This window comes from Gadus chalcogrammus, chromosome 13 (assembly GCF_026213295.1).
Source record: "Gadus chalcogrammus isolate NIFS_2021 chromosome 13, NIFS_Gcha_1.0, whole genome shotgun sequence".
In the NCBI taxonomy this organism is placed as follows: domain Eukaryota; kingdom Metazoa; phylum Chordata; class Actinopteri; order Gadiformes; family Gadidae; genus Gadus; species Gadus chalcogrammus.
The window spans coordinates 7910908-7933304 of record NC_079424.1 but is presented as its reverse complement, the minus strand read 5'-3'; the positions used below and the strand labels follow the sequence as shown (position 1 = coordinate 7933304).

General features: G+C 49.8%; 1 protein-coding gene across 1 annotated transcript in view; it reads right to left on the bottom strand.

Annotated features, from left to right (window-relative positions):
* Positions 1 to 790: 790 nt before the first annotated feature.
* The window catches only part of LOC130402340 (semaphorin-3F-like), a 50642-nt gene continuing 29035 nt past the window's right edge, over positions 791 to 22397 (bottom strand). Inside the window, 17 exon segments of the mRNA XM_056606490.1 lie at positions 791 to 880; positions 983 to 1123; positions 1125 to 1319; positions 1899 to 2032; positions 2180 to 2247; positions 2605 to 2762; positions 3605 to 3646; positions 3738 to 3826; positions 4643 to 4865; positions 5519 to 5663; positions 6910 to 6979; positions 10902 to 11016; positions 12073 to 12212; positions 14573 to 14692; positions 15804 to 15897; positions 16961 to 17050; positions 20059 to 20178. Coding sequence (XP_056462465.1) covers positions 791 to 880; positions 983 to 1123; positions 1125 to 1319; positions 1899 to 2032; positions 2180 to 2247; positions 2605 to 2762; positions 3605 to 3646; positions 3738 to 3826; positions 4643 to 4865; positions 5519 to 5663; positions 6910 to 6979; positions 10902 to 11016; positions 12073 to 12212; positions 14573 to 14692; positions 15804 to 15897; positions 16961 to 17050; positions 20059 to 20178 — 2034 coding nt within the window.

The window sequence follows — 22397 nt, the reverse complement described above, 5'->3', positions numbered from 1 at the left end:
GGCGAGCTCAAGACTCCTTCACGGTTGCAGGCTACGGAATCTCTCATCTTTTTTTCCATGTCCCAAAAAATACCAGTGGATGGAACCGTAGAAAACGTTTGTTCATCATGCTAATGCCTCCGGTGTAGGGCAGTTTAAGGAAGAGCTATAAAATCACTCCGCCAGTGATCAGACCTCGAACTCAAAGACGAAATACTGCCAGCAGTCGAGTGGTCCAAAATGAGAACCACAACCTCCCAGAATGCATTTTGCTCCGTCCTCCTCAAATGTGGATACATTCTCATATGTGTTCCAAAAGTGTACCATTGCTGTTTCCCAAAATTATAAAACATAAAGATATTTCCATTATAATAACACATCGCAATAAACAATAACAGACAATAATATTATCTTAACAACAATATTTGCACAGATTTACCTATTCACAATTTTTTTTTTTACCTAGTTAAGTACAAAGAGATAGTATTTACAACCTACAATAAATACTGTGTATATGTTTCAGAGGGGACAGGGAACCTGGCCGCGGTTGCCTGGCGTCGGTTGCAGTACCTCTTTTCGCCCACTATAATAGTTTCTATCTTGTTGTTGGTGAGTCTTTTTTCCCTTTTCTCAGGAGGGTTTGTGCACAAGGTGTCAAAGAGATGGGGTGGAAGGACTGGCCCGGGCTTGCCCTGGGGGGGGGGGGGGGTAGTGGTAGTGGTGGTGGTGGAGAAGCTTCAGGGGAGGGAGGGTTGAGTGTGTGTGTCTGGGGGGGGGGGCAGGGGGGCAGGGGGGCAGGGAGGTGGGGTCCTCATGTCCCGGGGGCCGGGGTGGTCCCCTCGTCGTGGTGCCGGCGGTTGCGCGGCTTCTTCTGCTCCTTCAGCTCCTTGAGGCCCTTGGCCTTGTTGGGCCCCGGGGCCTCTTCCTCCTGGACCGCGCCTGCTCCTCCTCCTCCTCCTCCTCCTCCTCCTCCTCCTCCTCCTCCTCCTGCTCCTCCTCCTGCTCCGGCTCCGTCTCCCAGCTGCCAGTAGTCCTGGCAGTACTGGTTGATGAGGCCCATCTCGGGCTGGCTCAGGATGGTCAGCAGGTCCTTGTACTGGCCGGCGCTGGGCGTCCAGGCGCTGGACTGCAGCGGCGGGCGGCGGCGGCGCCGGCCCCCCCGCCTCCACCAGCACGTTGTTGACGGTGCGCCCCGACAGCACCACCAGCTGCAGCTTCACCAGCGTGTGCTTGAAGTTCTTCTCGGTGGACGTGCACAGGTACACGCCGCTGTCGGAGCCCTGCAGCGAGCGGATGAGCAGGCCCTGCTCCGTCTTCAGCACCCGGCCCTCCGAGCGGATCTGGGGGGGGAGGGGGGAGAGGGGCTTTAGGGGGCTTTAGGGGGGGGCTTCCCTGGAGATCGTGTGGTAATACGTGGTGATTCGTAACAGTGTGTCAGCAGAAATGGCACGTGTTGATTTTTGGACAGTTTCTTTGCTCACACAGGCTGAACGTTAACGTAGTGACATGGAGATTTGAATCTGATAATTGTTGTGGAATCAAATCCAATCAGACCTCTTAAAGAAATCCCGAAGCTAATTTATTTTTACTTCGAAATGCTGTGGTAAAAAACTAGGACTAAATTAAAACTTCCAAGTATTTGTGTGTGTGACCGGTGCAGCGGGTCAGTGTGTGTACGCGTGTGTGACTAATCCAGCGGGTCCTATGGGTGTGTGTGTGTGGGCGGTCCTGTGTGTGTGTGTGTGTGTGTGTGTGGTGTGTGGTGTGTGTGTTGTGTGTGTGTGTGTGTGTGTGTGTGTGTGTGTGTGTGTGTGTTTGTGTGACTAGTCCTTTGGGTGGGTGTATGAGTGTGAGCGGTCCTGTGTTTGTATGTGCATGCCTGCGTGAGTGCGCGTGTGTGTGCGTGGAGCTCCTCCCACCTCCTTCCTGCGGTCGCTGTTCTCCCTCTGCAGGTGCCACTTGAGGGACACGTGGGGAGACCGGGCCTGGCACTCCAGGAAGGTGGTGCTGCCCTCCACCCCGTACTGCACCGTCTCCAGCGTGTTCTTATTGCCTAGCAACGCACATCCCAGTCCCGTTAGTAACACCAGAGGACGGGTGAAAGGCAAACACAGAGACGACACCAATCCTGAACTGTGTGTGAACAGTGCCGGTTACTATGGAAACCATATTTCTGGGGTGCTGGGGTGCTCCACCTTACCGATGGAGTTGTAGCCCCTGCACTGGCGTATGGGGTTTCCGTACTTCACATCCTGCCGTCGGCTGCGTCTAGAGGGGTCAGATCAACAGTCGAGAATAACGTGTTTAACTTCACGCGCATGGGACAAACGAGCGGCCGTTATATCAGTGAGAGAACCCAGGGGATAATGAGAACTGGCGTCTTTCTTATTCGTATTTGTTACGTAAATTAATTTAGAATTGAGCACTCTAGAATTGATTAATTTTATAATTGAGATTTTTTTTTAAGTAGTATTAAATAGTGAATTCATAGTGATTTCTTTATTGTTAAAACGTTTTTACTCATTTACTAGGTTTACGAATCGTACCCGTTTGCACTCATTCCTCACGCTATCCGTCGTTGGGGGTTTGCGGTCCGTTTATTGTCTGCACTACGGCGGTGCTCACCTCTTCTGGGACGCCGAGTACCGGGAGCAGGTCTTGCCGTCCCAGGCGCAGTAGGGGTCCCGGGCCAGGCAGCAGTCGGCACACACCTCCCCGTACACGTCGCAGCGGTGCAGCGCCAGGTGGGTCACGCCCAGCACGGAGCCCACGTACAGTTGTTGCTGCAGAGAGGGCACGGAGGCCATCAGAGGAGTGTACCCTGACACCTCGTTGGTCATAGACCCCAGGTGGGTGACCTTCTGTACGCTGTACATAACCTGGGCTAGTTCATGTGAGACTTTTAATCATCTAGACTACTAATAATCTGGACTATTTCGTATGAAACTATTAATGATCTAGACTATTAAGAATCTAGATTAGTTCATGTCAGTCTTTTAATAATCTAGACTAGTTCATGTGAGTCTATTAATAATATAGACTAGTCCATGTCCGACTGTAATAAAATATAGGCTTGTTTGTGTGAGTCTATTAGTAATCTAGACTCATCCATGTCAGTCTACTAATAATCTAGACAAGTTAATGCATGACTATTAATGATCTAGACTAGTTCATGTGAGACTACTAATAATCTAGAATAGTTCCTGTCAGACTACCAATAATTTAGACTAGTCCATGTGAGACTATGAATAATCTAGACTAGTCCATGTGAGTCTATTAATAATCTAGACTAGTTTGTGTGAGACTATTATTAATAATCTAGACTTGTCCATGTCAGACTATTAATAATATAGACTAGTCCATGTCAGACTATTAATAATATAGACTAGTTAATGTGAGACTATTAATAATATAGACTAGTCCATGTCAGACTATTAATAATATAGACTAGTTAATGTGAGACTATTAATAATATAGACTAGTTAATGTGAGACTATTAATAATATAGACTAGTTAATGTGAGACTATTAATAATATAGACTAGTTAATGTGAGACTATTAATAATATAGACTAGTTAATGTGAGACTATTAATAATCTAGACTAGTTAATGTGAGGCTACTTACCCGTTTGGAGGAGATCCTCATGCTGGTGATCGGGGTGGGTACCTGCAGAGACGCTTCACATTAGTTCCCTAGATATGGTTTTATTTACTGAATGCTGGCCTCGGGCCGTGAGGACAAGGAGACGCAGACTGACCCTGAAGACCTCCACCTCCTCCAGCACCAGCTCCTCTGTCAGCAGGTCGTCCCTGGGCAGGACGATGACCTTCTGGACCGTTCCCCGGTCTGGAGCAACACCATGAGACACGAAGCATCAACAACTGCTACTTAGCTCACCACCATGACACTTTATAACTTGCCACTTTATACCAGTCGATATCTGGATAAACACGTCTGTCTACATTTTACATTTGTTTCGTTTTGCATTTAGGTCCCTGCTCTCCTACTTGTGTTCCTCTTATACACTTACTTTTTATTATTATTACTATTATTATTATTATATTTATTTTTTATTATTTAAGTTTCAGCTTTCCTACTTGTGTTTCTCATATAACTTTACGTTCTCTTATATTGCACTGTTGGATGAGCCCAAGACTAAAGAATTTCATTGCCAGCGACTGTTCTGTAATTGTTGTGCATATGACAATAAAACCATCTTGAATCTTGAACTGGCTGTTACTGGAACCTTAACCGTCTTTTCCCTTACCGCAGCTGCTCATATTGCTCCTCAATCAGCTAGGCTGGTGTTTTTAAATAGGATTATCATTTATTAGCGTGCATTTAACGGTGTACGGTATATCATTTACTTTACAAGTACAATGCATTTTCCCAATTGCACTTAGTGTTGAACTTGTTTTTTGTCTTGTGTTTTATTTTGGAACTGTTTAGCCTACTGCTGTCCATCTTGGTCAGGTAATACTATTAATACCTGGTTAAATAAAGGATATAATAATAATAACATAATAACATAGCTGACGACATCAAAACAGTACTTTATAAACTGCATCAATATTTCTTTGGACTTGACTTTTTTAATGTGACGATCAAAATCATATACTATATGATGATAAACTATATTGTGCGCGTATTTTTGCCACTGACCTGTCCCCAGGAACAGCACCTCATAGCTGCCGTCGGCGGCGGCCACCTGGTCCACGGTGATGGTGGTGAACTCATAGTCCACGTTGGTTCTGACCACCAGGGGGCGCTTGTGCACCGGGTACACGGCGTTGTACATGGTCGGGTGGTTCCTCATGAAGTTGATGACCTCGTCGGGGTAGTCCTTGGTGGACTTCATGTTGGGGGTGAACGTACCTCCGGGACACTGCATGGACCAGGACGTTAATAAATTAAGTGTGTCTGGGTATTTTCAGTGCTTTCAGCACAGTATTTCCAGTACTGTGTTGCGTGTGTACTTCTTGCGTGTGTGTGCATGATGCGTGCTGTGTTATTTGTATGTGTACTGTGTTTGTGCGTGCACTTTATGATGTTTATTGTGGATGTGTGGGTGTATTTGTTTTGGTGTTATGTCTATGTGTGTGCGTGTTTTGTGTGTTTGTACTGTGTGTGTGTGTACTGAGTGTGTGTACACTGTGTTAGGTGTGTGTTATGTGAGTGTGAATGTGTTTGTGTTATGTGTGTGAAATGTGTGTCTGTGTGTGTGTGTGTGTGTGTGTTTTTCTATTTTTTATTTCTGTGTGTGTGTGTTTGTGTGTGTATGTGTGAATCTATGTGTGTTATATGTGTGGGTTTGTTATATCTGTGTTGGTGCCTTATATCTATGCGTGTGAGTGTGTGTGTGTATTATATGTCTGTTATATGTGTGTGTGTGTGTGTATTATAACAGTGTGTTTGTGTATGTGTGTTCTATAAGTGTATGTGTGCGTGTATGTGAGTGTGTTATAACTGTGTGTGTGTGTGTGTATGTGAGTGTGTTATAACTGTGTGTGTGTGTGTGTGTGTGTGTGTGTGACCTACAGTGCCGGGCCTCGGGTAGGGGATCTTCCCGGTGTAGGCGACCCACTGGTAGTTGGGGCCCTCCTTGTGGGCGAAGGGCCCGTTGAACACCATGCGGATGTCGGCCATGGAGTAGACACACACGGCCGAGCCTTTAAACACCGACCTGTTGGGGGGGGGGGGGGTGGGGGGGGGGGGGGGGGGGGGGGGGGGGGGGGGGGGGGGGGGGGGAGAGAGAGAGAGAGAGAGAGAGAGAGAGAGAGAGAGAGAGAGAGAGAGAGAGAGAGAGAGAGAGAGGAGAGAGAGAGAGAGAGAGAGAGAGAGAGAGAGAGAGAGAGAGAGAGGAGAGAGAGAGAGAGGGGGGGTCAACAAGGAAGTCAACGGGTATCCACGGTGATCGAGTCCCTCCTGAGGAAAAGATAAAGATCCCAGCGCCCTCTACCTCTTTGCTTTTACTTCCTCAGACAGCTACGGCGCTATGACAAAATAATCCTCATCCTCATCCCCACCATCATCATCATCATGAACAACATCACCATCATCATGAACATCGTCGTCATCATCATCATCATCATCATCATCATCATCATCATCAACAGCCCTCATCATCATCGTTACACCCCGGGCCCGCGCTTTGAAGAGAGCGCTCGCGTGACGGCGACGACGATGATGAGGTCTGACACGGTGACTCCCAGACGCCCACGTCCTGATTAACACAACCACCAGCGCCAGGCGGGCCGCCGGGCAGGCGGGCACGCCGCGATGCCGTGGGTGTGTGTGCTCGTGTTTGCAGAGCCTGTCAGAGGGCTCTGTCATTAGCGTAGTCTCTCCGTGCGCCCGGCTTCAACAATAACCGCCGTTTTACGCCCCAGCCGTAGTAAAAGAACAAGTCTCAGTGCCTCCGTGTTGTTTGAGGAGGCAAAACGTCCGTTTTGCATCCTCAAACAACACGGAGGCACTGACGCTTGTTTTTTTTCTACGGCTGGGGCGTAAAACGGCGGTCGGTCTTGGTGAAAGTGCGTCTTTGTGGGTGTTGATTGTGCGCTGCCAGATTCTCTCCTCCCCCACCTGCGTCGACCTGCGGTCCTTGCAGGCGAGAGGCTTCCTCTGCGATAAAACCATCGTGTGTGGTTTGTTTGGTTTGGAGTCTCGGTTTTTTCCGTCCGAACATATGGAATATAGCTTCTGTTTGAGGAGGGGGGGGGGGGGTTCAGCCTCAGTGAATGTAGATGAAGAGGATGCAAACTGCAGGAAGAAGGAAGAAGGACCCCCCCCCCGCCCCCCCCATAACCCCATAGGCCCCCCTTCATAAAACACACAAAGAGCTTCCTTCTTGTGCGTGTCTCTGGTGCTTAAGTGCTGCTACAGAGGGGGGGGGGGGGGGGGGGGGGGGGGGGGGGGGCGGACCTTACCCTGAGACGGAGAACACCGCGTAGATGACCGGGTTCCTGGTGTCCTGGGTGGGCTGGATGTACACGTCCCCTGGGAGAGACAAGAGGGTCAGTATCTGCCAGTCAGGCGAGGTCAGAACTGAAAGCACGCTTTCTTTAGACAGTAGCCTGGAAGTCCATCGAAGGAACAGCAGGTCCTAGGAAACACGGTTAGAAGACAACACGGTTACGGTCTGTCCCTGTGCTCTGCATCGTAGCAGCTCGAGGTGTCGTTGCTTTCGATCGGTCCTCGGGGAGTCTAGAGCAGCTCCAGCTCTTCTGTGAACCGAGAGAGGTTCCTACAGAGGGGGGGCGTGTTGAGGTGTTGGCGTTGCCATCGGTTTCAACGGTCTCGCCGCAGATCCCTGATCCAAACACCTCTTGAGCTGGGAAATTCCGTTGTCTCGGAGGGTAAAACGACCGATAGGGAAACTTTTGCTGTAGCATAGCTTTAATAGCAGCCATGTGCAGACCTTCTTTAGGGATGAGGCGCCTCAACCCGTCCTATCCTATGATGGCTTATAATGAGAGTGAAATGAAAGTGCAAGGCCAAAAGACAATGAATGGCAGGGAAATTTGAGTCAATTTTGAGTAGAGCGTCTGAATGCGATACCGCTTAAGCTTAACGGATTCCCCGTTGAAAGTGAATCTACGATTAACGTCTTCAGCGGGGGCCCTGAGAGGCCCCTGATCAGCTGGTTCACGTTCCCCTCCAGATTGAGGAATCAAACAAAGGAAGGGCAGTCGGCCAACTGTTTGATTCATAGTTAGGATCAACACGAAACTCCTTGACTACTTGGACGCCCTTCTCTTGGTCATAAATTAAGCGCAGAGCAAAGCGATACCTTTGAAAACACACTGTAATAAAAAGAGACACGTGAGACCCTTTAATGTTGCATATTACTTTGTTTTTCGGAGCGTCTGAGGAAGGAACCCGATCTATCCTCCTGAGTGTAACTCAGTCCTGACAAGAGGACGGCTAACACTACCCTGCTTGTGTCGAGAGGTACATTCTGGGCTACAAATATACCGTTTATACAGGGAGAAAACATTGTTGAAATCCATGATTTTTTTTTAAATACAATTGCAAGAAAACGCTCATCTCATTCGTCAGGTTGTCAACGTGACAGATGACGGCCGCAGACAATACGGGGAGTCTGCTTTTGGCGGAGCCAGCGGAGATTCATAAGCCATCTGACGCCAGTCTGACAGGGCTCCTGGCGACACGCTGACAGGACGGGCAGAGGGAGAAGATAATCCAGGAGAGAACTGGAACAAGTTGCACCATTCTATTCCCTGTTTTTGTGATGTGTCAGATCCTACGGAGATTCCCTGAGGGCCTTTGGGTATCAGGTTGGAACACACAGGCAGCAGTGTGCTCTGTAGACACTCCTCACTGGATGGGAATTATGCTGAGGTGAGTGAATACAGAAGACAGCTAGACAGCCTTTATCGACAGACAGAAAGAAGCACGCGGACAGACCGACAAGGCAGGTTGGCCGACATACAGGCAGGCAGACAAACAGTCTGACAGACAAACTGTCAGACTGGGAATGATATATAATCTGAGTCGTTCTGTTTGCTTAATGAGCAGTGTGGCTTAAAAACCCAAACACAAGCCTCGTACCGGAGGAAAACCACCAGCAGGAAGGAACCGTATTATCCTCACATGCACGCCGACGGGAACCGGGGGAACTTGAGAACCAAAAAGGGGAACATTTCCCCCATGGATGCATTTCAGAAGGGGAATGAGAATCGCGCTGACATAAATGATCATTCCCTCTGACAGACTACATCCTACCTCATATTTTTTCTACCCTTTTTATTTTTTATCCTTTTTATTTCTTGGGACTTTCTGTGAGCTCCACTTCTCTGTCTGGGTAAACGACTGGGATGCGTCCTCCCTGAACCCCCCCCAACCTTCCTCAACATCTGTATCTACTCCTGGTCCCCTCCTGGAGCCTCTTGTTACTGAAGCATAGGCCTGTGCTCCATCCCGCGGCAGTAACAACTGGAGACATGGATCATTTCCCCGGGACCCCTTGCGGTGGCGGGGCATGGGGGACCCGGTCAGCAGCAACACACTGGCTGCCCCCCTCTCAAGAGTCAGCAGCGTAGGTCCAAGAAGAACCCTTTCTGCTCTCAGCAGTGGCGTAACTATCGGTAAGCAGGGTATGCGGGCGCGTACGGGCCCGGGCCAATCAGGGGCCCCAAAAAAAAAAAAAAAAAAAAAAAAAAAAAAAATTGCTCCCATACCCCCCCCCCCCCCCCCCCCCCGTCAACAATAGCTCCCGAACCCCCCCCCCCCCCCCCCCGTCAACAATCGCTCCCCCCCCCCCCCCCCCCCCCCCCCCCCCCCCCCCCCTCAACAATCATAACGAACCCCCCCCCCGTCAACAATCATAACGAAGCCCCCCGGGGGGGGGGGGGGGGGGCCCGCCTTGAACATCCTGCATACGGGCCCGTCGTTGCCTTGTTACGCCACTGGCTCTCAGACTACCCACGCTGCAACGAACGGAGCCGGGGAGAAGAAGCTCCTCAACGGCACTCTGACATTCCCACATGGATTCTCTTAGAGTTGTTACCTACAACAACGGAGCTCACAAGCAAACCTTGTTGTAAAAAGATTACAAAAACATTACAACCTTTCCACCGTAATCTTCTTCTAAGGAGTAATATTGAATATTTATAAACAATATGTATCAAGCACCAACTGCACCCATTTGAAATAGGAAACTAGAACTAGCACAGTCAGAGAGGACAGGGTTCCTGAGTCGTGCCTGAAACCAATTTCTCGGTCTGTTTCCGTCTGTGAGTGATGGACGCAGGCAGGGAGTCGACTGCACCCCAGGGTGCCAGAGTGATGACGAGGCAGCCCCCTTGAAGGCTCTATTCATTACACAGGTTTGGCACAGGTTTTCACTACACATCTTCATCAACACCACCAACACCACCTTCACCACCATCACAATCATCACCACCACCAACACCACACACACCCCCACCATCTTCAACATCACAATTACCACCACCACCAACACCACAGACACCACCACTAACACCACAGACACCACCACTAACACCACAGACACCTCCACCCTCTTCACCTTCAAAATCTCCAACACCACCGCCACCACCTTGACAATCACAATCACCACCAACAACAATGCCACTACCAACACCACCACCACCACCACCACCACCACCACCACCACCACCACCACCACCACCACCACCACCACCACCACCACCACCACCACCACCACCACCCCCTGCTTGCACACACACACACCTCTACCATCTCTCTTTATCCCTATGGGTGGTCTCTCTTCTGTTTCTCTCGCATTAGCAGCAGACCAAGCAGCAGACATAGCACCATGTTGGGGTGAGGAGAATACGATACAGGAAGCACGGCTCGCGGCCTGAGAGTCCGTGGTGAGATTACCATTGCGACAAGTCTTGGCCCCAGGCTCGAAAGAATATCAACAGTTTTCATCCTCCTCCTTCATGTATTTATTTTCCACCTCTTTAAACTCCTTCCAGACATGTTGTTTTGCATTCTTGTTGTTCCAGAGGTTTCGAGATTAAAGTGAAAGTGAAACCTTTGTTCTTTCAGGTTAGTACCAGCCTGGAGCTAACTCTCCCTAACTCGGTCCATCCCTGCAACAGCTCAGCTACGTTACAAATATTTGGATTCCAAAAATCAAAACAAAGTGATTCTTTCCCGAGAGGAATGAAAATAGATTATAATTGGAAACAGTTCAATAACATCTCGGGAAGCGCAGCCCTATGGGAAAGCAATCCATCAGGCGTGATCCCGCTGACTCTGTTCGGTCAACAGAGAGGACAACATAAATGTCCCGAAAAACTTCTACAGATGTGTTTATCTACGTACGGAGACACATCCGACGCTGGCGTAACCGTGGTGGCTAAGGCGCAGGGAAACGTTGAGTCAGTACAGAGCGCAGACTCACGGAGCTCGTCGAAGTGCGTCTCGATGCCGTCCGCCCCGGGCACCGAGCAGATGAGTCGGGCCTTCAGGAACGTGCTCCACTTGTTCACCAGACAGCAGTGGCCCCCGTCGTCGTTCTGCAGGGAAAGGCAACGCACACCACGTGTTTTTATTTGCACACACACACACACACGAATGAATGAACACACACACACACACACACACACACACACACACACACACACACACACACACACACACACACACACACACACACACACACACACACACACACACACACACACACACACACACACATATACATCTCGTAGTGAACTGATTCACCCAGGGGGTGACAGCAGCTGCTTGATTCACTGGCCTGGACGGGCTCAGAGGAGAGATCCGTGTTAACGAAATGTTAATAAACCTGTGTGGGGACTTGGCGAGTGCGTCCGAGAGCCGGGCCAAACTTCGACTGGCCGCTCGGAAAATGACGCCGAGGGAGAACGATTAATGGAGCAGAACTCTTAACACACTGACACACGCTGACACACACACGCACACACGCAGCGGAGATTCAACCGTTCTCAGCTGCAAATAAACTGCTTGCTTTGCAGGGGTGCAGATGAACTGTGACATTCAAATAAAGAAAAACTCTATTTTTACAGTTTTCTGCTTGTATCTCTACAGGTACCCGACATTGTTTTCCTTAACTCTGTCTATTCTGGGCAACGTGTTTACTGGAAGAACACATTCCTGGAGGTTGTGATGGAAACACGAGGTGGCTGGTGACGGACAGGGGGACTACCTCTTAGGGTGGTGCATGATGTTGTGCAGTGGAGAAGTGAGGATTTTAAAAAAAAGATATCCATTCGTCTGGTGTTGATGTATTCCTGGAGGGATGTTAACTTTCTGCCATATGGACACCCTCACAAAGTCAAGCTCAAATGTGGCTTATTTAGAGTACTCTCTTACATCTTGAGTTGCAGAAGTTAATTAATTTTTTAAGATTAATTTTTGCATTTTTTATGCATCATTATAGAGTGAGATAGTTAGGAAGGTATGGGAGATATAGGGGAGGACATGTAGCCAAGGACCACGGACAGGACTCCAAGCCGGGTCACTGTGATCAGGACTGGGCCTTTATGGTACATGCTTTAACCCGGTAGTAGTTATAATTAATCAGAACTCACCAGGCAGATCCGGCCTATCCTGGCCTGGGCCATGGGACTCTGGCCCATCTCTGACGACTTCTCCCGGAAGAAGAAGTACAGCTTATCGTCATTCTTCTGCGTGCTGTCTGGGATGAGGTGTGCGTGGATGAACGTGGGGTCTGGAAGGGAGCAACAAGAAGCAGGTTCAGAGTGAGTGGTGCTTCAGAGCAGAGGTGCCAGACACACACACACACACACACACACACACACACACACACACACACACACACACACACACACACACACACACACACACACACACACACACACACACACACACACACACACACACACACACACAGAAACAGGCAGGTAGACAGACAGAAAAGAAGGAAGAAAGAATGATAGAAAGGAAAGACAGACAGAAAGGGCTGAGGAATGGAAGAGGGACAGAAAGACAACGGAAGACATAACTGGCTGAACTGCCTTGTATGAATGAATGAATGATTGAATGAACCAGCATGGCTCACTGGTTGACTGAATGAATGTGGGGAGAGAAAAAAAGAATGGGGCTAATTGTTGTATCGGGACAATGGTTGGCCTGAGAGCCCAGGAGCCATTTTGAATGCCCTTCATTATGTTGTCCCCGGTTACAGCAGTCAATACGGCAGCAGGGATCCTCTCCCGCCGGCTGACTTAGTAGGTCACGGCTGGACCCCGCGCCCTGGGTGCTGCACCCCGCTGCCCCCGACCAGAAGGCCACATGGGGGAGCGCCAGAACATGGTGGAGGGGGAGGGGTGCGTGTGTTCACACGTGTGTGTGTGTGTGTGTGTGTGTTTGTGTGGGTTTTTGCGCGGCGTGTTTGCATCATGGGTCAGTGTATGTGTGTGTGTGTGTGTGTGTGTGTGTGTGTGTGTTACATGTGTGTGTGTGTGTGTGTGTATGTGTTTGTGTTTGTGTTACATGTGTGTGTGTGTGTGTGTGTGTGTGTGTGTGTGTGTGTGTGTGTGTGTGTGTGTGTGTGTGTGTGTGCAAGTGTGTTTGTGCTAGTGTGTGTGTGTGTGTGTGTGTGTGTGTTTATGCGTGTGCGTCTGCGTATGTGTGTGCACGAGTGTGTACACGTGTGAGAGTGTGTGTGTGTGTTACATGTGTGTGTGTGTGTGTGTGTGTGTATGTGTGTGTGTTTGTGTTACATGTGTGTGTGTGTGTGTGTGTGTGTGCAAGTGTGTTTGTGCTAGTGTGTGTGTGTGTGTTTATGCGTGTGTGTCTGCATATGTGTGTGCACGAGTGTGTACACGTGTGAGAGTGTGTGTGTGTCTGTGTCTGGGGGTCTATGTTGGTGTGTGTGTGTCTGTGTTGGTGTGTGTGTGTGTGTGTCTGGGGGTGTTGGTGTGTGTGTGTCTGGGGGTCTGTGTTGGTGTGTGTGTGTGTGTGTGTGTGTCTGGGGGTCTGTGTTGGTGTGTTGGTGTGTGTGTGTGTGTGTGTGTGCGTGTGTGTGTGTGTGTATGTGTGTGTGTGTGTGTGTGTGTGTGTGTGTGTGTGTGTGTGTGGGGGTCTGTGTTGGTGTGTGCGTGTGTGTCTGGGGGTGTTGGCGTGTGTGTGTCTTGGGGTCTGTGTTGGTGTGTGTGTGTGTGTGGGTGTGTGTGTGTGTGTGTGTGTGTGTGTGTGTGTGTGTGTGTGTGTGTGTGTGTGTGTGTGTGTGTGTGTGTGTGTGTGTCTGGGGGTCTGTGTTGGTGTGTGCGTGTGTGTCTGGGGGTGTTGGTGTGTGTGTCTTGGGGTCTGTCTTGGTGTGTGTGTGTGTGTGTGTGTGTGTGTGTGTGTGTGTGTGTGTGTGTGTGTGTGTGTGTGTGTGTGTGTGTGTGTGTGTGTGTGTGTGTGTGTGTGTGTGTGTGTGTGTGTTGGGGGACATGATGAGTCCACACGGTTACTATATGTAGCAGGACTCAGGTGTCCAGATCCTAGAGGAGCTCCACTGGGGAGCCGTTGTCCGGGCAACAGAGCCAAAAGGGAAAATGTGGGACCCAGGCGGTGGTAAGGGGGGGCTGAGGGTACGTGTGTGTGTGTGCGTGCGTGTGTTTGGGCGTGTGATTGATGTGCCAGTTGCTCCATCCCCCTCCCCCCCCCGCCCCCCAAAAAGAAAAACACGCCCTTCCAACCTTTAAAACACTTTGACAATCATGGTTCATCATTAGCTCGCGGCGGCTACAGCGCTAGCGCCGCGATCTGTCTCCATTAGCATTGACGTTGACTCGGGAAACATCCATTAAAGCCACCGGTTCTCTCTGCGTACTCAGAGGGGCCAGAAGATATCGACGGACAGGACGCGGGAGGGATCGAGGGGGGGGGGAGAGGGGGGAGAAAGACAGAGCGAGGGACGGGCCACATCGAGAGACAAACGTGTCAGGGTAACCGTGTGTACTCAAACCCCACTCAGGTCAAAGTGGACGTGAAACACGATAGAGACGTGATCCATTGACAATGATGAGGCAGACTGAGGGGAGATCAATGGCCGTAAAGAGAGCTGGGTGGGAGAAGTACCGTTCAGCCATCTGGAGTTGTACTGATCGGTCCTCATGGCAGTCTGCTTCCCGAGCGTGCGGAAGATGGCCGAGTCGGTGCCCATGAAGTCGATGTACACCCCAGCGTACAGCTCTCCATCTGGCGCACAGAGGGAAGGATGTGTGTGAGGCAGCTTCCATCATCAAATTAATAGCCTCTGTTTATTGGTCTCTAATTAGTGAAGCAGGTGTGATTCGTCTTAATAATCTAGAACAATGCGATGACTAACGATGTGTCTGCAGGTGAAATAATGAGATAAAACACAAACGTTAATACTGTTACTACTATTGCTACTACTACTACTAATAAATATAGGCCAATGAGAGCTGGTCCTGGTATTTACAGCGGTGATTTGCGGCGGCCGAATTGCAAAGTGTATATTTAGCATGTTAGCTTTGCTCAAGTCAGCTGGAACTAAGCACATATGGCATGGCACAACAGAGGGATTTCTCTTTCAATCTAGCTCAATATCTCTCTCTCTCTAACGTACACACACACACACACACACAAGGGTGCACGCACAGACCACACACACGTGCGCACGCACACGCATGCAAGTGCAAACAAACACAAACACACACACACACACACACACACACACACACACACACACACACACACACACACACACACACACACACACACACACACACACACACACACACACACAGTGCTGAAGGTCGTTGGTCTACAGCCTTTTGTGACCACCTGCAAGCTGCTGCTGACAGGCCGGACCACCCACTGTGAGCACACTTAACTTCACAACACTTCTAAGTCCATCATTCAATTTGATCCACCGTTAAAAGCAAGAGAAAATAACACAGCAAAAGTCGGCCATCCCAACATGATTCAACCACAATGAAATGATTCAATATAAAATAAATAATAAAGGAATTGGCCCTGGTTTCAAAGTATAGTGTTACATAAAAGATAATCCAGTTTTCCGTGGTTTGTTGAAACATTGCTCCAACTCTTAACAACAAATGATTACGATTTTCTTGCAGACTAAAGTTATTCCCTCTTAAGGAGAATTGATCTGAATCAATAAGACCCCGTTGGTCTATGCAGAGACCAGTGAATAATTTTTGTGAGGAATAGCCCTTTGGGACCGGGGCTGACTGGAAAGTACTAGAAACTTGCCTAGTTTTACGGTAAGGAAGCCTCTCAAAAGTGCCTGTGCAGAGAAAGTGGAGAAAAAAAAGGTACTTACTAATCAATGCTGAGACACTGTTGAGTTTGGGGTCGTACGGACATTTGCCTTTCCCAGAATCCACTTTGCCTGGCTCTAGACGAAATATGTATTGCTGAAACGGCAAAGGATTCGGAGAAAAAATCATTAATAATTCAACTACTTTTCCACCGTTTCATCACTTTTGTTAGATATCATACACAGCGCACGGTTCGATGTTACTGTTGTTACTGGACCCACTTCAAGTCAATTATTGCGTTGTTGCATTTGATTTAACAATACATTGTTACACCCTACATGCGGTACTCCGAAGGCAGCGATGGCGTTTCACATGGACAATGTGCTCAATTGGGAGACAGCTAGAGAGAGAGAGGTTACGGGGACAGGGGTGGGGGGGGGGGGTACTGCTATTGTAGAGCCATCAACAGATACACAATGACATCCATTAGGGGTTGAGGGGTAGAGTGACATCAGCGTGGTCCTGACATACGCGGGGGGTGGGGGGGGTGGGGGGCAGCCATTACGGTTTAAGTTCCCCGTCGGCATGCTTTTGCTGTTCGTGGCCCGCGATTGGACGCCGTCTCTCGACAGATGAGCGGGACATGCTCAGCGTCTGTGTCAACACTCTCTCCTCGGGGTGCGTTGGGGAGTCTGCGTTGTCTGAGGCTTCAAGAGACGCCGCACACTGACAGCGAGCACTCTACTTAACCTCTTGGAAAATGTCTGACCGAAGGCTAAAGCAAAACAACTGCTTGACTCGACATCAGTCTCCGGTATTTCTATTCGTCGCTTAATCGCGGTTAAGAAGGACTAGTAAAAATATTGAATGCTTTGATGGCTGTGAGCTTTGGCGGGGCTGGACTCATCCACCAGTGTTTTGTAGGGCTTCGTTCCTAGCCGGGACCAACCCAAACAGCTTGGCAGCATGTTGAAGGATCATCGCTCTGTCTGCACAGCCCTGCTGATCGTAATCCTTTATCGGACGTTTCAATGAAACTCACAATTTGACAAAGTGGTGATTCGGTAGCCCGGGCAATGTGATCGCGTCTTTTAAGTGCGTCGTGTAGCGTCAATGTTGAAGTGATTCTGACGGCCGTTGGATCCGCCTCTAGAGAAACATCTGTGTGATTGGCTAATGTGAGAGGCGGGCGCCGTTCTGGCGGTTCCTGGCAGCCCACCTGTGCCTCCACAGGGCCTGCCGTGGAGCTGGAGTCGGCCGCGCGATTGGTTCTGCTTCCAGACTGGGGGTTCTGAAGGTGGAGGGAGCCCTATGAACAAGACACATGGCACAGCGGGCCGTCCAATTACTGAGAGCCCTGCTTCAAGCCGTACCCGACAGCCTGAGGCCACCCCCCCTCTCAGCAGCCCACCCAGAGAGGCTCTCCACACGGACACACTGATGGGAGAATAATCAGTACAAAATAAAAGTCCAGAAAGCCTTTTACGGTGAAGCAGATGAGAAAGGGAACACAGAGAAGATATAACTGGAAGCGATGAGTCCTTTTGAAAAGTGACTGCAGAAGAGAGCAACGGTGGGCAGCCATGAAGTAGTGACGTGGTGAGCGTGTGTACAGCAATGGTTTATTTACAGCTCTACAAGGCTCAAGCTGGTAGTTAGGTGGAGAAGCATGCCATGCCTTAGAGTCACAGACGCAAACACAAGGAACAAACAAGGGGTGGATGTTATTGAAAGAGAGGATAAAAGCCCTTCGCAGGAAATTCGGTGGAAGTCATTCCTTCTATAAAGATTCACATTTTCCACAGCTTGGATAAGTAGTTGCGACAAATTCCCTTATTTTTTCATAGATGAAAGTGACCAACGTCCTATGAACGGTGGTTCGTAGGACAGATGTTTAGTGTTTATTCTGTATCAATAACTATGTGCTGTTGCTCTTACAGTCTGTCTGACATTAATTATCCCGTGACATGTGGTGGGAATCTGACCAAAAGGTCACAGGGATCATAAACATTTGGGTTCAGTACATAGAAATATAAATTCTTCACTTAATCCTCTTATGTGGTTAGATAGCTTAATCAAGAATGGCAATAAACTCCTTTCAGGGCTTTTAACTGTTAAAATAAGCAATCAATGGCATCCAACAATAGTAGGACATGAACATATAATCACATTAACAGCAGAAAGAACAATCATATTGAAGGGAGGACATTACTTCAGACTTCTTCTCCAATACCATGTGGTGGGCTCGCTGGTATTTATTTCGCACTAAATAAAGGAACTTGCGCATGACCAAACTTTTTAATTTAACCTAAAAAAATTATTGAGAAAGAAATCTCAAGGGCAAAGGCAAAATCCCATCGTACGACGAAAAGGGCAGAGTTCCTAACAAACCCTTGTGTTTACATACGGCGGACGCGAGGCAGCGATTGGTGGCACGCAGCCATGTCGCTCGCTGGCCTACGGAGAAGAGGCTGGAGGTGCGGAGCCTGGAGACCGTCCTACGTTGAAACGTGAGCCCTTTCATTAAACCGCCCTGAGACTAAACGGGCAGAAGACCGGACCGGGCCCGGGAGAACACCGCTGCTAGGGCTGCTCTGAACGGCTGCTCCGAACGGCTGCTCTGAACGGCTGCTGGACTAGAGCGGGAGAGGGAGGGATGGTGGAGCGAGAGAGAGAGGGAGAGAGGGAGGGAGGGTGGGAGAGAAAGGAAGAGAGGGAGAGAGGGAGAGATAGAAAAGGAGGGAGGAAGCGTGAGTCAGAGGGAGGGGGGAGTGATGGACGATGGGAGGGAGGGATAGAAAAGGAAGGAGTGAGAGCAGGAGGGAGGAAGCGAGAGTCAGAGAGGGAAGGAGGGGACAAGGGAGAGTCAGAGGGAGAGGGGGAGGGAGGGAGGGAGGTAGAGAGGGACAGAGAGAAAAAAGGAAGGGATTTAGAAGGAGATAGAGACAGATACAGAGGGAGGGTTGGAGGGTTGGAGGGAGAGACAGAGGGAGAGAGTTATTGAGGGAGGGAGGGAGGGAGGGAGGGAAGGAGGGAGAGACAGAGGGAGAGAGTTAGAGAGGGAGGGAGGGAGGGAGGGAAGGAGGGAGAAGGAAAGAGGGATGGAGGGAGAGAGAAAGAGGAGGGAGAAAGACAGGGAGAGAGAGAGAAAGAGTGAGGGAGTAAGGTAGGGAGAAAGGGAAAGCGAGAGAAAGAGGGAGAGCAAGAGAACGAGGGAGGGGGGGAGCTACAAGGCTGGTGATGGATGAGAGGCTACATCGGTAATGATGGCCTTTCAGAGGCTCTCAGACGGCCGGAGAGACAAGCCACAGGCGGCTTGGAAACAGGTGAGGGGGTCGGGTGTGTGTGTGTGTGCGTGTGTGTGTGTGTGTGTGTGTGTGTATGCGTGTGTGTGTGTGTGTGTGTGTGTGTACGTGTCTGTGTCTGTGTCTGTGTCTGTGTGCATGTGCATGTGCGTGTGTGTGTGTGTATGTGTGTGTGTGTGTGTGTGCGTGTGTGTGTGTGTGTGTGTGTGTGTGTGTGGCCGGCGGGCTATGCTTTACGTATCCTGTCAGCGTGCCGTCCCCAGCGGGGGGATACGACCGGTGTTCCGCTTCGCTCTCCGAGGCGGTGCTTAGCCGGCTCACTAATTGCAAGTGGGTGGAAATGACAGGGAGCCTGAGCAGACGCCCTGTGGTACGGACGCTACGGCGCTCAGGGCCGGGGTCGCTCCGGAGACACCGATCTCTGGGCTGCTCCAGAGACAGTGACCCAGGCAGTCGGTCCAGAGACACCGGTCTCCGGACCGACTGCCTGGGTCGCTCCAGAGGATACACCGGTCAGCGTGGAGGAACCAGGGTGTCTCAGGACCATGTGATGGAATTGAAAATCTAACAAAAAGCATATCACATATCTGTGTGAATCACTGCTCACATTAATAGTACGCTGCTTACACGGCCTAGGGGGATGGAACACCCCGAAGCCAACTGAGCAGAGACCGAGAAGGCTCGACGGAAAATCTCACAGGTATCGCGAGTGTGGCCAAGATGACCTCAGTCCCCGTGAATGGAAGCAAAATGCCCAATTCAGACAACATCTATTTAAACCGAGTGACCGCCTCCTTAAAGACCTCTAGTCTGGACCCAACGGGACTCGATGCAAGCCAAGGACAGATGTAAGATGAAGAAAAATAAATAAACCTGCAGCCAATGAAACCGAAGAGCAAGAAGCAGATTGCGGAGGACCCCCCGGGGATTGATTGAAAGATATTGTGTTCAAAGCAGGACAGGGCAAAGGTCAAAGACGTCTCCACGGACGCACTCCTGAGTCTTGAGTTACCTGGGACCTGCGGCCCCGGTCCACGTAGGTGCAGATGGGGTTGTAGGCCCCCGTCCCACACACATACAGGTGGGTCCGGTTCCAGGGCTCAATCAGACGGATGAAGTTTCCACATTCTCCCTGTGAGAGAGAGAGAGAGAGAGAGAGAGAGAGAGAGAGAGAGAGAGAGAGAGAGAGAGAGAGAGAGAGAGAGAGAGACAGAGAGACAGAGAGACAGAGAGAGAGAGAGAGAGAGAGAGAGAGAGAGACAGAGAGAGAGAGTCAGAGAGAGAGACATAGAGAGAGAGACATAGAGACAGAGAGAGAGGGAGAGAGAGAGCAAGCAGAGACTTAGCAGGTTTATGGAATAACAGGAGAAACCCTATAGGTTTCCTATCCATAAACAAATTTAAACATTTTGATCTTGAACATGCACTGCGAAAGAATTGAAAAAACGTTCTGTAAAACACAGAGGACGCGCCGATGATTAATACCCTGCGCTTTGGCCTTAAACCCGGACACATCCATTATTATGTTGTATGTTTCACAGCTCTCTCTCGTTGGCCTACTGGCTCGCTGTTCTCACACAGCCAGGGCCTTCGCTGGGAGGGAAAAGAGTTTCCATATACTGCACTAGTGTTGATGAAGCAGCTGACCTAAGCAATGCATCCAAGTGAGCCGGTGACTGCTGCGAGATTAAGGGGAAACCAAAGCGAACGAAGTGAATCATTAAACAAAAGGATGATTCAATCTTAACTTTAGACACTTGACTAATAACAGCATTTAAATAGTCAGCAGGGCTTTTCGTAGTTTGTGACACAATACCAAATTCTCTTAATCAAAGTAAAATTTCATGGGAATCACAGATTGTGAGATGTAGTCTGTAAAAACTGGCTCGTAGCTAGCACTTGCGAGCTTACTCCCCATTACATCAGAGACAGGTTAGCTCAGTAAAACGAATTGGATGGATTAATAGAAAACTAAAAAGAGAGACATATCAATTTGGCAAATCCTCATCTGTCAATGAGCAGACACATTCTGAGTGCAAATCTGTGAGTGTTGATTATGCGTTTGCACATGTGTGCGTACGTGTCTTGTTCCTTGCACATTATAACTCCCCTCGACACACACACATACACACGCACACACACACACACACACACAGAAAGCACGGCGGGCATGATTGCCTTTGACCTCGTGGCTGGGCTGACATTCTGTGTGAATTGCTTTCTGAGTTGTCATCATCAGTCATCCTCTAAAGAGGGGGCAGGTCTCCCCATGGCCCCTTTTTATTTCTTATTTTGGAGATGACATTCCTAGTCGGCCTCCTTTCCATGTCTCTCCGACACAAACGCAACACGCACAAGCGCACATGCATAACACAACACCCCCACACACACACACACACCCACACACACACACACACCCACACACACACACACACACACACACACACACACACACACACACACACACACACACACACACACACACACACACACACACACACACACACACACACACACACACACACCCACACCCACACCCACACACACACACACACGCACACACATGCTTGTACATGTACGGGCACACCGGCCGACACTGTGCAGCCTACGGGGTGGGGAGAGGCGCGGGTCAGCGAACATGTACAAATGAGCATTCCAGTTGGATAAACAGCGGTCTGCTCCACCGGTACCAGCGGGGGAGAACCGGCTTATTATCCAAACGCCCCGTCATCACTCCCTGGGTGCCCACAGCCGGGCCGAGCTCGTAGGAGGAGGTGTGTGGATGGGGGGGGGTTGGGGTGGGTGTGGGTAGGGGGGAGGTCGAGGGGGTGAGGGTGAACATGTGTGAGCCAACGAAAAGAGAAAGTCACGCGAGGATCTGTTTTTACCATGAATTTCAATGTCGAATTTGAATTGATTTCCTTTAGAGGGGGGGGGGGGGGGGGGGGGGGGGAATGGCGATACCCTTCAGACACGTCACGGTAGTTGTGCAGTTGTAACCGGCGGTGGTGAATCTGTATTCCGATTCAACCTCAGTGACTAAAGTCAAGCAGCAGAAGGGGCCACATTTGGTACCGTTTTCATTTTAATTTCCTTTTCCATCCTATCAGAATATATCCAAATATGTGTGTGATGCGCAGTCGAGCCCCACAGTCAATCAACCCTATTGGATGTTGCTGCGACCTCCACTGTTTGAGCTGCGGCTAAATTGGTGGCAGCTGTAGGTAATCAGCAATCAGGGATGCACAGACAATAAATAAAGTCTGAGAGGCGCTCTCCTGCAGCGCTGAAGGGCCTCCTTCAGAGGCCTCGGCGCCACATTTACATTTCTGAGCTCCCCGGGTTCCTGGA